The following is a 16,789-nucleotide window of genomic DNA, read 5'->3' as shown; positions in this document are numbered from 1 at the left end:
ACAAGCAGCCTTGGGGACAGGGCGTGGGGAATGGAGGTGGTGGGAAGGGGCCGGGTTTCTGTGGACAGACCTAAGGCGGACATGGGCAGAACCCCAATCCCACTGTCCCTTTGTCCTTGTCCTAACCCCGGCTCCCTTCTGAGCCCTGCAGCAATGGTGGGGAGCAGGGCAGATGGCAGGGCTAGGGGTGGGTGTGAAGATTCTCTGCTCAGTCCCTGGATGAACGGAACTCCCAAGGAGGTTGGCGGTGAGTGCTCGGAAAATGTGGTTGGGGGGCTTCGGGATGGTGCTTGATAAGGGTATTTCCTCCTCCGGCAGGTGAACGGAGAGGGGCCTGGGCTCCCAGAGGGCTCAGCTCCCAGCAGTGAATATGAGACCCTCACAGCCAAGTTCCACTTTGTGGATCTGGCAGGCTCAGAGAGGCTGAAGAGGACAGGAGCCACGGGCGAGCGGGCCAAAGAAGGCATCTCCATCAACTGTGGCCTGGTACGGGCACTGAGGGCGGTGACGGGGACACTACCAGTGGGATGACAGCCCCTGCTTGGACTTGGACTCTGGGCTCCTTATGGAGTCCAGGGCTGTGGGGACCTGACAACTCAACCTCCCACACTCTCCCACGTGCCCAGTTGCCCCAGGTTGGGAGGCCCACGTGTGTCTCTGTGTTGGGGAGATGGGTGGGTTCATTCCCTTCCCCCTGCAGGGAAGCAATGCAGCTGGCTCGGTCATGCTCTCCCCCTACCCCAAGGGTGTCCTGCGGGGGCTAGGGTGGAGGGTGGAATTCTGGTCAAGGGCAGCCAACCGGCTCAGAGTCCTGGCTCTCTGGCAGCTGGCCCTGGGCAACGTGATCAGTGCCCTGGGTGACCAGAGCAAGAAGGTGGTCCACGTCCCGTACCGAGACTCCAAACTCACCCGCCTCCTGCAGGACTCGCTAGGAGGCAACAGGTAACTATGGCACCTGAAGTGAGGGCTTAGCTGGCATGATTTGGGGGTGGACTGAGCTGCCGGGCCACAGGTGGGAAGGGCCTCATAGACCCCCATAGGCCCTCAGGTCCCCAGGCCCTTAACTCCGCTCTCTGCTCCTCCTCCATCTTGCCCACCCATTCCCTGCAGCACAGCTCCAGACATGCTGTCCTGGGGGCCCCTCCCATGGGGGCTTCTCTATGGTGGGGGGGGGGAGCCTCTGATGGAGGCTCCACCCCTGGGGGAATCTTCCATGGGGGCTCCTACCCTGGGGGTTTCCCTGGCCTTGGGGGATTGGGGAATCTCAGGCTCCAGGCGACTGGGCCTATCCTGGGGCTGAGCCTTGCTCTCCCTCGCTCTTGAGCCCACTGTGCTGGGCTGAGGTCTCTGGAGTCTCCACCTGGTTTCTTCCAGGCCCTCCTCCACTCCACCTCCCCCCATCCTCTTGGAGGGCACCAGAGAAATGGGGCAATTCCAGGTTGGGGCTGCTACCTTCCTGGGCTGGGGAGCCATTCCCACTGGGACCACTCCCTCCCTGCCAACCCCCAGAAACAAAGGTCCTTGGAAGGAGAGCCCCCACATTGTTTTCTCCCGGTGTGTCTTCCCCCGCTCCGGCGTCCTCCCCACTCAGCCAGACCATCATGATCGCCTGTGTGAGCCCCTCAGACCGGGACTTTATGGAAACACTCAACACCCTCAAGTACGCCAACCGGGCCCGCAACATCAAGAACAAGGTGGTGGTCAACCAGGACAAGACCAGCCAGCAGATCAGCGCCCTTCGGGCCGAGATAGCCCGCCTGCAGATGGAGCTGCTGGAATACAAGACGGTGAGGGAGGGACTCTACAGCCAGGGGACCCCCTGCCCCTGCTCCTAGACACCTGGCCCGGTCTAGCCTGAGGCTGGAAGGGCCCCGGCCTTGCTCTCCCGACTTTCTCCTCGATCCCCCTTGCTCCCTTCCCTGTTTTTTCCCTTACCCCCTGGGTCCCCACCCCAAGCAAGACTGAGGAGGGCCAGGGCACTGTTGGGCCCAGTCTGGACATCTGACCTCTGTCTTGGCAGGGCAAGCGGGTGCTGGGTGAGGACGGTGCGGAGGGCTACAGCGACCTGTTCCGGGAGAATGCGATGCTGCAGAAGGAGAATGCGGCCCTGCGCCTGCGGGTCAAGGCCATGCAGGAAGCCATCGATGCCATCAACAGCCGCGTTACCCACCTCATGAGCCAAGAGGCCAGCCTGCTCCTCTCCAAGGCTGGTGAGACTGGAAGCATGGGTGGGGGGCTCAGGAGACTTTGCACTGAGTGTCCATTTGCACTAGATCCAGTGTCCATTTGCACTAGATCCTCCCCCAACCTCAGCCTAGCCCCTCAGAACATCCTGAGCTGGAGCAGGTGGGCCAGCCTGGAGAAGCATCTGTTTGAACTCAACAGTATGACCTGAGGCTGCTGCAATGGAGAGAACAATTTCTGTTGTATTGATTGCACATTTGCCTGTTAGAGCCTGAGAAGGGGATAGGCCTCCTGGCACCCTGCATCAGGCTCCCTGGCACCCTGTGTTGAGCATGTGGCCCCTGACATGGCTCCCTCCGTACTCCAGGACTTCTCTCCTCCCTCCAGGTGATGGCAATGAGGCCATTGGGGCCTTAATTCAGAATTACATCCGGGAGATCGAGGAACTGCGGTAAGTGGAGACACAGGGTGTGGGGAAGAACCCAAGGGAAAGAGAAGCAGCTTGACCTAGTGGAGAGAACATAGGCTGGGAGTCAGAGTACCTGGGTTTTAATTCCAGCTCTGCCAATTGCTTGCTTTAAGACCTTGGACAAGTCACTTCACTTCTCTGTTCTCCTGTTCTCCCTCCTACTTAGACTGTGAGCCCCATGTGGGACAGGGACTGTGTCCAACCAATTAACTTGATGCTACCCTAGCGTTTAGAACAGTGTTTGACACATAGTAAGCACTTAACAAATACCATTTAAAAAAAATAATATGGGGGGTGAAGGGAAGACAGGGTGCTGGCAAGACCACCGGCTGACCTCTCCTACCCCCAACAGCACAAAGCTCCTGGAGAGTGAGGCCATGAACGAATCTCTGCGACGAAGCCTCTCTCGGGCTTCTGCTCGCGGTCCCTACTCCTTGGGGGGCTCCCCGGCACCCTCCGGTCTCGGGATGCTGGGCAGTCCAGCAGGCTCCATGGAGGCGGAGGCCTCTGAAGTGATCCGCAAGGCCAAGCAGGACCTGGAACGACTGAAGGAGACCAGGCAGAGAAGGAAGAGGTGAGTGGGGAGACTGAGGGAGGGGCATCCTCCCATCTGGGGGCCACTGGGAGTGGAGATCAACACCACTGGACAGTGTGGGCCTGGCCCTGGAGGCAGGCGGGTGGGGCCAGTGGCCGTATTTGGAACCGGGCAGGCATGCAGGGAGGCAGGTAGAGGAGGCAGGGTGGAGCCCCTCATTTTTTCCCTTCAGCCCTGCAGCCAAACTGGTTCCAGGCTAGTCCAGATTGGGGTTCCTTTCTTCTCACTCATATCCTCAGAGCTCTGGTATTAGGGCAGTTTGGACCAGGGCCCTCCAAGGTGTCTCCCCATCTACGGACAGCAAACTGGGAGGCCAGAGTGGGAGGGGGCGGACTGAGTCACTGGGGCCCTCGGACTAGGGGGGCTCCAGAACCAGTCTTGGGGGGTGAAAAGGGCAGCAGGGCAGTCCGGGCACAATGGATAGGCACGGACCTGCAACCCAGTGCACTCCCCACCCCCAACCACCACATTTCTCTCTCTCTCTCTCTCTCTCTTCCCCCCACCCCCTCAAATTTGGTCTCCCAACTTGGCCAACCTGTTCCCTCTCCCTGGACAGCCCAGAGAAGGAGGGGTTTAAGAAGAGAGCAAAACTGCAGCAGGAGAACCGAGAGGAGTCAGACGAGAATGAGGTGAGAGACCCCTCGCTTCTATCTCCATTCCATTTTCCCTTCCCCCCAGCTGCTATCCAATATCTCGAGGTCTGTCTGTCTGGCAGAGGTGCTGGCTCCACAGCCCAAAACCTCCTGACCATCTTCCCTGGACCCTGGCTTCTCCAGCCCCAAATAGAGAGAAGTAGTTTCCTACAATGCACCTGGTCAGTTGTGCTCCCTTTCATCTTCACTGCCAGCCATCTCCCTTTCTGTCCAGCCTCACCCCGATCCAGTTCCTCCGCCCCATCCAGCACCCCCGCCCACCCTCCCCCCGTGAAGCCCCCAGCCCTTGGAGGAGATGGGAAGGTGGGTGTGGGGTAATGTGCCCCCACAATAGTATCTGGTGGGCAGGAGGAGGAGGAAGAGGAGGAGGAGCCAGACGAGAGCGGCTGTGAAGAAGAGGAAGGGCGAGAAGATGAAGACTCGGACTCGGCCAGTGAGGAAAGCCTAGTGGACTCAGACTCAGACCCCGAGGAAAAGGGTGAGGGGTCCAGGGAGGAGGGGACAACGTGTCGGGTTTGGTGGGGGGCACCGGACTGGCATGAAGCTGCTGAAGGAGTGGGGGCCGCTGGGGGCCCTGGGAAAGGGTTGGCCCGGGGTTCTTTGGAGGCCAGCGGGAGAGCAGCCTCTGGCTACTGGGTGCCTTCCACGAACCTGGGGCCGGGGGGCAAAGATGACAGCTCCTGGGCAGTCTAATGCCTCACGCTACTGCTCCTCTGCCGCCCCCGCCGGCCGCCCAGAGGTGACCTTCCAGGCGGACCTGGCCGACCTGACTTGTGAGATCGAGATCAAGCAGAAGCTGATTGATGAGCTGGAGAACAGCCAGCGGCGGCTGCAGACGCTCAAGCACCAGTATGAGGAGAAGCTCGTCCTCCTGCAGAACAAGATCCGGGACACCCAGCTGGAGAGGGACCGTGTGCTCCAGAACCTCAGTACGACCCCACCCTCAGCCCCCTACCCCCATCCTCCCCCATATTCTCCCAGGCCTAGCCTATCAGCAGCCGCCCAACACCCTGCCTCCCAGCCCACATATCCACCGGTGCCCAAGGCTGAGGCTCTTACAGCCCCATTTAACAGGAAGTGCTTCCTGTCATCTGACTTCCATCTCTCCTGCTGCAGTTTTTGCCCGGACCCTCCTGTCCAGTCTTGGAGAGTCGGAGAACAGAGAGGGAGGCGCTGCCGGGTGTGGGGAGGGGATCGCTTCCTGCCACCTTCTCCCTCACTCCCTGCTGGTTCATGGGGCCAATCAGTCAATTGATGGCATCAATTGAGTGTTTACTCCATTTGGGGAACTGTACTGAACACCAAGCAGAGGCCCTGATCGCTTCCTGCCTGGACACCTTGAGACCACTGTGTGCAGGTTTCGGGTGGTGGATTCAAAGTGCTGGATTCAGGGCAGGGCAGATCCCACTTGGGGGACCCTGAGGGTGAGGGAGACTTGCGTGTCCTGAGTCATCCTGGTCTGAGGGAGGCGAGCAGTGGTTGCAGTTCTTGGGGCTTGGACAGGACTGGGGCAAATCCCAGACCCCTGCCCCACTGTCTCTACTGGGCCTGGGACCAGGAGGTAATAATGTTGGTATTTGTTAAGTGCTTACTATGTGCAGAGCACTGTTCTAAGCGCTGGGGTAAACACAGGGGAATCAAGTTGTCCCACGTGGGGCTCACAGTCTTAATCCCCATTTTACAGATGAGGGAACTGAGGCACAGAGAAATTAAGTGACTTGCCCACAGTCACACAGCTGACAAGTGGCAGAGCTGGGATTCGAACTCATGAGCCCTGACTCCAAAGCCCGTGCTCTTTCCACTGCGCCACGCTGGTCAAATCTCTAGGTAGAGCCAGAGCTGACCTATGACCTAAGGACCCTTGGGACACAAGGTCCTACAAGAGTAAGGAACAGAAAATCATCCAAAGGGAGGGACCAGCCAGAGTCTGGCCCACAGGGGCTGCCCAGCTAGTGTCCCAACCTCACAGATTGCCCATAATTTGCAGAATGAAGTAGCCTTTCCCCTCCCAAAGGGAACCCCGGACCCACAAAGTGCCACCTCGGGCCCCAAGGATAATAATAATTATTATTATGATATTTGTTAAGCGCTTATTATGTGCCAAGCACTGTTCTAAGCACTGGGGTAGATACGAGGTAATCAGGTTGTCCCACGTGGGGCTCACAGTCTTAATCCCCATTTTACAGATGAGGTAACTGAGGCACAAAGAAATGAAGTGTCTTTCCCAAGGTCACACAGCAGACAAGTGGCAGAGCCGGGATTAGAACCCACGTCCTCTGACTCCCAAGACCGTGCTCTTTCCCCCATGTCCTGTGCCCCACAGTCATCCCAGGAAGATGGTTTACATGGTCTTTCAGGAGGGGTGGGCTCAGCCCTCCAGGCTGGCTCCCATAGGCCTCCACCACCTCCCTTTCTCCCACCACCCCTCCGGCCGCCAGGTACCATGGAGTGCTACACGGAGGAGAAGGCCAACAAGATCAAGGCCGACTACGAGAAGCGTCTGCGGGAGATGAACCGGGACCTGCAGAAGCTGCAGGCGGCACAGAGAGAGCACACCAGGCTGCTCAAAAACCAGTCGCGCTACGAGAGGGAGCTGAAGAAGCTACAGGCCGAGGTGGCCGAGATGAAGAAAGCCAAGGTAGCCAGGGAGGATGGGTGCCCAGCCCGGTGCCCAGAGTGGCCGAGCTTTGTCGGCAAACGCTCGGGCTCCGGTGGGAACGAATGCGTCAGAGCTGGGTGGCCTTGGCCTTGCCCCCGTTCCCTCTCTGCCGTGCCCGGACCGGTGGGATGGGTTCGTCCAGCAGGGAGAAGTGCCAGTTGGGTGGAGCCAGCCCAGCCCATCTTTCCCCACCCTTTCCCGCTCCCCCTCAGGTGGCCCTGATGAAGCAAATGAGGGAGGAGCAGCAGCGCCGCCGCCTGGTGGAGACCAAAAGGAACCGTGAGATTGCACAGCTCAAGAAGGAGCAGCGACGGCAGGAGGTGCCCGGCCCCCTGCCCTCAACCCCCTGCCCTTTCCTCTCACCCATCCCCCACCCTTTCCCGCTACCCCGTTGCCACTAGCCCCATGGCACAGCCAACCGGTGGGGCCAGTGGCCCAGGGCAGGGCTCACAACTCACTGCTAAGTTAACCGGGATGGATCGGCGAGCAGGATGACACTCATGGAAAAGGCTGGTTCTCTGCCCTCCTCCCTCAGCTGTGGCAGCAGAGTTGTAGAAGTACCAAAGCCCCTCGATGATACTGGATGTATCTTTGTTGGCCTAGAAGGAATAGAAGCTAGAGGGTGGCCCTGGGAAGGGGACCACAGACCCCGCAACTTGCTCCAGAGCCATCGAGTTCCCTCCCCAAACCCTTCTGAACACAGGCACCACCTCTGAGCTGCGGAACTAGGCACAAATTGAGGTGGGAGGCTCGGCCCTGAAAAGTAAACTGGTAGACATAAGCGGGTCCCGGGTTGTATCCGTCCCGGGTGGGTGTCAGGCCAGCTGCCAACTGGATGGTCCAGTAGGCAAATGGGCCATCCTGCACTGGGGATCTACCCCCCGTTGGGGATTGTGGTAAGTGCTACCCTTGTCATGTCCTGGGCATTGCCCTGTCCTGCCCCTCCCTGCCTGGGAGGGGGCAGGGGGGAGCACCCAGGGAATGGGGGGTTTTGCTTGGAATTGCCGAAACCCAGGACTCTGAAGGGCCTCCAGCCCTCAGGGAAGACGTGTGCTTCCCTCCAGGCTTGGAGATCGGTATTGCAGTTTACCTTCAAGCTGTGGAGAATGTCTGGGCAGTTTTCTCTTGCTGGGGAGGTGATTTGGGGGGCAAGGGGTCCTGGGGCAACCCTGTAGAGCGCTGCCCGAAGCCCTTAGCCATTTTTTTCTGAATGCAGAGCATTGGCTCTGTTCCCCTGGGATTGAATGAAAAAACTCTCTCCTTCCTCGGGCCCTGCAGTTTCAGATCCGAGCCCTGGAGTCCCAGAAGCGGCAGCAGGAGATCGTGCTAAGGAGGAAAACCCAAGAGGTGAGCTGAGTCCTGGGTTGGCTGGGAGGGGAGGGCCTCTTCGATCCCTCCTCTGGGAACACTCCTTCCCCTTCCCCTCATGTTCCTCCATGCCCCTCTCTTGATTAAACACGTAGAGATAGAGTAGCAAAGTGGGGGCAAATCTCCCTTTTTCCTCTGGTCTGGCCTCTGGTCTCTCTCAGTAGGAACCCTGAGCAGAGACTCTGATGAGCCTAGGGAAGAGTGATATACCCAGTGGAAAGAGCACAGGAATGGGAATCACAAGACCTGGGTTCTAATCCTAGCCTCTTCTATTCACCTCCTGTGTGTCCATGAACAGTCACCTCACTTCTCTTTGTCTCCGTTTCCTCCTCTGTAAAACGGGAATTCAATACCTGTTCTCTCTCTCTCTGAGATTGTGAGGCCCATGTGGAGCAGGGATTATGTCTGATCTCGTTATCTTGTGTCTACCCTAGTGACCAGTGCTAATAAATGCAATCATTATTATTGTTATTAAAAATACCTTACCTGGGCCTAGGACTCCTCCCCCCCAGCCCAGAGTGACCCCGGGAGTGTCCAACCTGTCCAATCTGGGCTCAGCCCTGGAGGGGTTTTCTTGCCTCTCCTGGGCTCCCCCATCCCTCTCAGCCTGAACTGCTCTGACCCCACCAGCCTTCCTCCCACTCTCATTCAGGTTACAGCCCTGCGGCGGCTGGCCAAACCCATGTCGGACCGGGTAGCAGGGCGGGCGGGCCTCAAACCACCCATGCTGGACTCTGGGGCCGAGGTGTCGGCCAGCACCACCTCGTCAGATGCAGAAGCAGGAGGACGTTCTGTCTCCAGTATCGTGCGCCAGTGGAACCGCAAGATCAACCACTTCCTGGGGGACCCCGGGCCCTCTGTAAATGGCATCCGCCCAGCCAGGTCAGGGGTGGAACTGGGAGGGGTCAGGTGGCCCTTGGGGGGGTGGGATTGAGCAGTCCTCAAGGTCAGGGGCTGAAGAGGGATCGGGACAGGCTCAAGGGTGACCCCTGACTCATGGGATCAGTCCAGGGACCACAGGATGGTCCCAGGGGTCTGGGCACCTGCAGGCAGGGCTATGAGGGGAGGGCTGGTTGACAAAAGCCCTGGGTGGTCCTGGGATTGATGCAGGAGGGCTTTGGGAATGGAATGGTCCTGTGCCCGATGCCCAGCTGCAAGGAGCCCCTCTGGTCAGGAGGGGCCGAGGAGAGCTGTGGTTGGAATGTGGCTCCACCCTGTCCACAGGAAGAAGCCTCAGAAGAAGGGTCCCGGCCAGAGCTTCAGCAAGGCTGCCCGACTCAAGTGGCAGTCTCTGGAGCGGCGCATCCTGGACATTGTCATGCAGCGAATGACCATCGTCAACCTGGAGGCTGACATGGAGCGGCTCATCCAGGTGAGAGCTGCGGAGCTCCTCCAGTGGTCCCTGTCCCTGCCCCAACCTCGTCTACGTCTGCACTTAGTCCAGGGGAGCAGTGGTCAGCTGTCCATCAATCAGTTGATCGGTGGTATTTATTGAGAACTTACAGTGTGAAGACCACTGGTCTAAGTGCTTGGAAGAATCCAATATAGAAAAGTGGGTACATGCTATCCCTTTCCTCCAGGACCTGACAGTCTATCTGGGGAGGCAGACACTAAAATAAATTACAGCTCTGGGAAGCAGCAGAGTAGAAGGATATGGGCATAACAGCTATGGAGGTAGCAATGGGGTGAGCATCAGAGGGCCTGGGAGTTCTAATCCCGGTTCTGCCAATTGACTGCTGTGTGATCATGGGCAAGTCACTGAATTTATCTGATCTCACTTTTCTCATCTATAAATTGGGGATCATTTGCCTGTTCTGTCACCTTTTTAGACTTTGAGCCCATGTGGACAGGAATTATGTCTCACCTGATTATCTTCTACCTATCTCAGGGCTTAGAACTCAATCCATCACTGGTATTTATTGATCACTTCCTGTGTGCAGAGCACAAATTGCTCAGAGAATTCAGTGTTTGGCATATAGTAAGCACTAAACAAATGACTTATTGATAATGGGGAATAGAGTGAGAAGATGAGAGGTTAGTCAGAGAAGGCTTCCTGGAAGAGAAATTATTTTAGTAGGGCATCGAAGGTGGGGAGAGTGGTGTTCCTTCAGACATGAAGAGAGAGGGAGTTCAAGGCAGGAAGGAGGAATTGAGCTAGGGCCCGATGGTGAGGCAGTCAGTAGGTTGGTTTTAGAGGAGCAAAGTGTGGGCCTGGTTGTAATGGGAGAAGAATGTGGTTAAGTAGTAGGGAGATAGCTTTGAAGTTGATGTCCTGGAGTTCTGCATGATGGGCAGCACTGGAGGTTTTTGAAGACCAGGAGCGTTGATCCAGGAATATCCATTGATCTGGCTGAGGTGTGGGACTGGAGAAGGCCTAGGCTGGAGGCAGGGAAGTCAAATGAGGAATGGCTGAGGCCACAGTCAAGGCAGAATATGGCCAGTGCTGTGAGCACTGTGAATCGGCTGCTCCTGGCCGGCTCAGGCCGAGGAGAGCAGAGAATCCAAGGCTTCAGGCTAAGCTCCCCGCCTCCGGCGGTGTCCCCCCAGAAACGGGAGGAGCTGTCCCTGCTGCAGGAGACACTGCGCAGGAAGCGGGAGAAGCTGCAGGCGGAGAGTCCCGAGGAGGAGAAGGGCCTGCAGGAGCTGAGTGAGGAGATCGAGGCCCTGACGGCCAACATCGACTACATCAACGACAGCATCTCGGACTGCCAGGCCACCATCGTGCAGCTGGAGGAGACCAAGGTGGCTCCCCTGGCCCTAAGGGACTGCCTGGTGGGCCTGGAAGGGAGCAGGGGTGTGGGGGTGGGCAGATCCACTGCCCCCGGCTCTCGGTCCCACCCCACTGCTCCCTCTGAGTGGTGCCCCCAGAGGTCCCAGAGACCCAACCCCAGCTCAGGATGACCCAGTCTCCCTCACCAGGAGGAGCTGGACTCCACGGACACCTCGGTGGTCATCAGCTCCTGCTCTCTGGCAGAAGCCCGCCTCCTATTGGACAACTTCCTCAAGGCCTCCATCGACAAGGTATGTGTGGGGTGGGGGCCTGGCCTGGAGGGAGCGGGACTAGGCCCCGGCAGAAGAGGGAGCCCCCGACTTCTTGGCTCTTCCCCACCAGGGACTGCAGGTGGCCCAGAAGGAGGCCCAGATCCGGCTGCTGGAGGGACGGCTGAGGCAGACAGATGTGACCGGGTCTTCCCAGAATCATTTGATCCTGGACGCGCTACGGGAGAAGGCTGAGGCTCACCCGGAGCTGCAGGCTCTCATCCACAATGTGCAGCAAGGTGTGATGTGGGCCTAGGCCTGAGCCAGGCCTCCCGCGGGACCTAGGCTCCAGTGTTCCTGGGGATCCCATTGGCCCCAGGCCTCCCGCGGGCCCTAGGCTCCTGTTCCATGGCCTAGGGAAGGGGAGCCAAGCTCCACTTTCAATTTGTCCCCCCTCCCCGGAAACACTTTGCAGTGGCTTGGCCTCCCACTAATCCATCCCTGAGAGGCTAGTGCACAGATATGCTCCTTCCCCACCTCCCCTCCTGGGGGGAGGGGCTTTGCCCCGTAAGGGCTAAGGGCCCAGTGCTAACTCCTCTTTGTTCCTACTCAGAGGAGGCACTCAGATTCCTACCTTGAGGATGAGGCTGTGGGGCTGGGGAGGACTGAGAGTGAGAGACCGCATGGTGCCCAGACAGTGGGCAGGGTGGGGGTTGTCAGCCCTTCTTAGGTGTTTTTGACCTTTCCCCTGGTCTTCCCCCTCGAACAGAGAACGGCTATGCCAGCACTGATGAGGAGATCTCTGAGTTCTCAGAGCCCAGGTAAGACAGGTGGGGTGAGGGGTTGGGAGATCAGGGAGACTGGGCCTGGGGACTGGGGGGTGGGGGTGGGGATTGGGAAGGACTGGGATCTGGGAGGCCAAGGGTCCAGGGCCTCGGGGTTTGAGGCCTGGCAGATGGGGAGGGGCTTGTGTGCTCTTGACAGGCTTGGTTTGAGTGGCTAGGCCATTCGGGCCCGTTGGCTGGTAACTGCAGCCTGGCACCTGGTTCCAGAGAGGCCAGCCCGAGCCTGATCCACTGTCTCTTCTAGCTTCTCCCAGTCATTCACCATGAAGGGTTCTACCAGCCATGATGACTTCAAGTTCAAGGTGGGCTCAAAACCCTGTCAGGGGCTGGAAGGCCCAGCTGGCCCCTCTTGTCCTCCTCGTTGCTATCCTTGTCTACACAGCATGACTATGTGGATAGATCACAGACCACCTGGGTTCTAATCCCGGCTCTGCCACTTGTCTGCTTGTGACTATGGGTAACTCACTTAACTTCTTTGGGCCTCAGTTACCTCATCTGTAAAATGGGGATTAAGAGTGTGCGCCCCATGTGGGACAGAGACTGTGTCCAACCTGATTAACTTGTCTCTGCCCCAGCACTTAGAACAGTGCTTGGCACATAGTAACTACTGCCACTTGTCAGCTGGGTGACTGTGGGCAAGTCACTTAACTTCTCTGTGCCTCAGTTCCCTCATCTGTAAAATAGGGATTAAGACTGTGAGCCTCACGTGGGACAACCTGATTACCCTGTATCTACCCCAGCGCTTAGAACAGTGCTCTGCACATAGTAAGCGCTTAACAAATACCAACATTAAGTACCATAATTATTATTATTTTTGTTGTTATTACTATTATTACACATGGCTCCCTACCTGGGAATTATGCGCCCCTAATCGTAATCCTTCCCCAAACCCCGCTGGGATCAGCCCCTCCCCCATCAGGACCCCTCCAAACCCCAACAGGGAAAGAGAAGGCATCCTCTTCCTTCTCCTCCTCAGGGAGAGCCGAAGCTGTCGGTGCAGATGAAGGCCGTGTCAGCTGAGTGCCTGGGCCCCCCACTGGACATCGCCACCAAGAACATCACCAAGTCCCTGGCCTCGCTCACAGAAATCAAGGAGGACGCTGTAGGCTTCTCCGTCCGTGACTCCTGCTACCGGGACAGCGTCTCCCGCACCATCAGCCTTCCCTCCCGCGGCAGCACCTTGTGAGGATCTCAGAGCATGAGCCTCGCGGGTGGGGGAGTCGAGGAAGTCGGGGACAGGGCTGGGACATAGGGGAGGGGAGGCCAAGGGGGTAGGGCAATTAGGTGGGGTACCAGGGGAGATGCTGGCTGGCCCCCATGGGGCTCAGATCAAGTGTTTTGAGATCCCCAGCAGAAGGGCCCTGTTAGCTCAGAGGAATCCTGGGTCCCTGATTGGGTGTCGACCATTTCAGCCCCCGGCAGTCCCGCGCCTCAGACACCTCGCCCCTGACACGGAGGAAGTCCTATGACCGCGGACAGCCCATCAGGTGAGCGCGCAGTAGGCAGAGAGGCAGTTGGGACACCCGAAATGGCTTCCTGGGACTGATGCTGAGGAATGGAGGCAGGAGGGAGATCTACCATCTTCCCCAGAAATCCAGGCTGGCAGCTCTGGGCCCATTCAGCTCAGGGCAGACCTGGCCAAGAGAAAGGCTCTGGGCTGGGACAAGCAGCAGAGTGGGTCCCTGCCCCTCAGCCGTCATCCAAAGCTGGCCACCAGGGTGGTCAGCGTAGAGGACCCGCCTGAGGGAGGGATTCCGGGACAAAACTGAGAGGGAGCAGCAAGGGCCAGTCCCAGTCCAACCTGGTCCAGTCCAATCTAGGCCAATCAATCTATCGGTGCTATTTACTGAGCACTTACTGTGTGCAGAGGACTATACTAAGGGCTTGGGAGAGTATACCTACCTCAGAATGGCCTACTGGAAAGAGCATGAGCCTGGGAGTCAGAGGCCCTGGGTTCAAATACCACTTCTACCACTTGTTTGCTATGGGTCCTTGGGCAAGTCACTTAAATTCTCTGTACCTCAGTTTCCTCCACTGTAAATTAGGGATTCAATATCTGTTCTCCCTCCTAATTATTCATGCATTCATTCAATAGTATTTATTGAGCGCTTACTATGTGCAGAGCACTGTACTAAGCGCTTGGAATGAACAAGTCGGCAACAGATAGAGACAATCCCTGCCGTTTGACGGGCTTACAGTCTAATTGGGGGAGACAGACAGACGAGAACAATGGCAATTAGACTGGAAGCCCCATATGGAGCAGGGATTGTCCAACCTGATTAACTTGTAACTGTCCCAGCACTTAGAACAGTGCTTTATGCATAGTAAGTGCTTAACTAATATCGTAAGGATCATCATCAGTTGGTAGACACATTCCCTGACCCCAAGGAGCTTACAGCCGAGCCGGGGAGGCGGTCACAAAAATGAATCACGTAGAGGAGGAAGAGGGAAATGAGATAATGACTATGTGGTTGAGTGAAAGGGCTTATAAATTACATACTCACCTGCTGCAGGAAGCTGTGAAGACCCAAGTGTATAGGTGGTACACAAGTGCTGATGTGGTAGTTGGAGAGGGAAAAACGGTAGAGAGATTACAGAGGGAGGAGCCAGGGTGGGAGAGGATGCTCAGCCTTGGCTGGGTCCCAGCAAGCTGGGCCAGGCCAGGGCGGGGTGAGGGCTGGGCACAGGGGGAAGCATTTTCATGGGGTGACTGGCCTGGGGGGAAGCATCTTCGGGGGGTGACTCATTGCTCTGTCTGCTCCATTCCAGGTCCTCAGATGTGGGGTTCACTCCCCCTTCCTCTCCCCCAACCCGCCCCCGAAACGATCGCAACGTCTTCTCACGTCTTACCAGTAACCAGAGCCAGGGCTCCGCACTGGACAAGTAAGAGCCGGGTCTGAGAGTTGCCTTGCCCTCGTGGGAGTTGCTCCGGGCACCTCCGGCTGGAGCTGGCAAAGAGTTGGGCCATGGGGGCAGGTCGGGGGAGGCCCTCTGTTAATGGGTCTGGAGCCGCTTGAGCCAGAGGGCTGGGACACTCCACCCACCACGGTCAGTCTCTGGCCTCCTCAGCCAAACTGGAGCTCTGCCGAGGTGCTGCCATCGAGGGTAGACTGCATGGTGTTTTTGCCCATGTATCTGTGGGGCAGAGAAGTTGAGCCCCCTGGGACCTCCAACTCTGAACTCCCCTTCCCCTTGTGCTTCCCACACACCACCTAGACCTGGAGGGATGGCTGGGAGCTCTGGGCCAGAGGGGCAGCTCCCGAGGCTCCTTAGTGCCCCCCAACCCCCGCCTGCACTTGGTTAGGAGACTTTCTGCCTTGACACTGAGTCAGGCTTCAGCTGGCAGCTGTGAGGCAGCCTCTGGGGCAACCCCGGGAAGGCCATCCAGCTGTTGACAGCATGAACTCGTGTCCTCTGGTGCAGTCATGCCTCTCCTCTTCAGGGAGACTTTGGGGACCGGGTGTTGGGTTGAGCAGAGGCTGCCAGTGCCGAGTGCCTCCCCAGGCAGTCCTCCTGGGATCCCTCAGCCACAGGCAGGGCCCAGCTCTCTTCTCTCTGGAAAACCTCAACAGGCTCCAAAGAGGTTTGGAAACACTGTTGGATGAGAGGTCTCCAGTGTATTATTTGGAGGGATGTAGAATACTCGAGCGTGCACTAGATCCTCAGATGGATAGAAGTAAAGGACACCAGTTGGTCCATCCCAACCCGTGAGACTCAATGCGAGAAGGGCCACCATGAAGGCAGTGTGCTGGCTTGGGTAGGCCCTGAGTTCCACACCATGGGGCAATTCTCCCATTTTTGTGTGAAATGCCCATTGGTGGTTCAGGGGAAGGAGCCTGGCTCTAGGAATCCAGAGACTTGGTTTTTAGCCTGGTGGGCTCTGCCTTCTGGGACTCAGCCTTTGGTGCTGAAGATTTCTGACCATTGAACCAATTAGAATGATCCACAAGGTAGACTGATCCAGCAGGAATCCTGTAAAATGTCCGGACAACATAGGTGGGGAAGACCACAGCATCCCCCAGGGACAATGACCCAGCTATATCAGTGGGCTGGGCTCAGCCAGTCAATCACTTAGTGGCATTTACTAGGTGCCTGCTGTGTGCAGAACACTGTACTAGCACTTGGGAGAGCACAGCAGAGAGAGTACACACAATTTCTGCTCTCAAAGAAGTCACAATCTAGCCCTGGAAACAGACGTTACAATGAATTAGTGATCAGAAGTAATAGAGCAAATAGATGAAATGATGACTACCATGGTATTTGTTAAATGCTTACTATGTGTCAAGCATTGTTCTAAGCACTGGGGTAGATAGGGGAAGCAGTGTTGGACTAGTGGTGGGCCTGGGATTCAGAAGGACCTGGGTTCTAATACTGGCTCCACCCCTTGTCTGCTGTGTGACCTTGGGCAAATCACTTCACTTCTCTGTCCCTCAGTTACCTTATCCATAAAATGGAGATGAAGACTGTGAGTCCCCTGTGGGACAGGAACTGTGTCCAACCTAATTTGCTTGTAACCACCCCGATACTAAGTGCAGTTCCTGGCACAGTGTAAGCACTTTACCAATTATCATTACAAGTTTAATGAGGCTGGACACGATCCTTGTCCCACACGGGGCTCACAGTCTAAGGAAGAGGGAGAACGGAAATTAAATCCCCATTTTACAGTTGGGAAAAGTAAAGCACAGAGATGTTAAGTAACTTGTCTGAGGTCACACAGCAGGCTACTGACAGAGCTGAAATTAGAACCCATGAACTCTGACTCCCAGGCCCATGCTCTTTCCACTAGGCTATACTACTCCTCTATAGATGTGTTTATAAGTGCAACTCGTGGGGTTGTGAATACCCAAGGACTTAAGCCATTTTGACCATAAGTATGTCCTGCATGTTGTGAGCACTTTGCCAAGTTTAGACCCTATCCACCACCTCACTCACTGCACTCTGTGCCCCCGTGGAAGCACAACTAGCAAGAGTGAAAGAGTGTGAAAGGCAGCATGTCAGCCACTAACTAGGCCTGAAACTGGTGCCTCTATGCAGAAC

At 57.0% G+C, this 16,789-nt stretch overlaps 1 protein-coding gene across 4 annotated transcripts in view; it reads left to right on the top strand.

Annotated features, from left to right (window-relative positions):
• The window catches only part of KIF21B (kinesin family member 21B), a 50,490-nt gene that overhangs the window by 18,712 nt on the left and 14,989 nt on the right, over window positions 1-16,789 (top strand). For all 4 annotated transcript variants that reach the window (XR_003760896.1, XR_003760895.1, XM_029068991.1 and 1 more), the window contains exons 6-27: window positions 319-486; window positions 827-942; window positions 1,592-1,787; window positions 2,021-2,210; window positions 2,572-2,635; window positions 3,006-3,227; window positions 3,805-3,877; window positions 4,250-4,379; window positions 4,639-4,830; window positions 6,340-6,539; window positions 6,773-6,880; window positions 7,839-7,907; window positions 8,581-8,810; window positions 9,153-9,300; window positions 10,476-10,670; window positions 10,848-10,949; window positions 11,041-11,206; window positions 11,677-11,728; window positions 11,997-12,054; window positions 12,729-12,934; window positions 13,165-13,239; window positions 14,522-14,635. Coding sequence is in view for 2 of the 4 variants with exons in the window: in XM_029068991.1 (XP_028924824.1) it covers window positions 319-486; window positions 827-942; window positions 1,592-1,787; window positions 2,021-2,210; window positions 2,572-2,635; window positions 3,006-3,227; window positions 3,805-3,877; window positions 4,250-4,379; window positions 4,639-4,830; window positions 6,340-6,539; window positions 6,773-6,880; window positions 7,839-7,907; window positions 8,581-8,810; window positions 9,153-9,300; window positions 10,476-10,670; window positions 10,848-10,949; window positions 11,041-11,206; window positions 11,677-11,728; window positions 11,997-12,054; window positions 12,729-12,934; window positions 13,165-13,239; window positions 14,522-14,635 (3,074 nt within the window). In the remaining 2 variants the exon portion in view is untranslated. The remainder of the gene's footprint in view (window positions 1-318; window positions 487-826; window positions 943-1,591; window positions 1,788-2,020; window positions 2,211-2,571; window positions 2,636-3,005; window positions 3,228-3,804; window positions 3,878-4,249; window positions 4,380-4,638; window positions 4,831-6,339; window positions 6,540-6,772; window positions 6,881-7,838; window positions 7,908-8,580; window positions 8,811-9,152; window positions 9,301-10,475; window positions 10,671-10,847; window positions 10,950-11,040; window positions 11,207-11,676; window positions 11,729-11,996; window positions 12,055-12,728; window positions 12,935-13,164; window positions 13,240-14,521; window positions 14,636-16,789) is intronic.

The sequence above is a fragment of the Ornithorhynchus anatinus genome, chromosome 7, assembly GCF_004115215.2.
Source record: "Ornithorhynchus anatinus isolate Pmale09 chromosome 7, mOrnAna1.pri.v4, whole genome shotgun sequence".
NCBI lineage: Eukaryota > Metazoa > Chordata > Mammalia > Monotremata > Ornithorhynchidae > Ornithorhynchus > Ornithorhynchus anatinus.
This window is presented reverse-complemented; position numbering and strand designations above follow the sequence as displayed.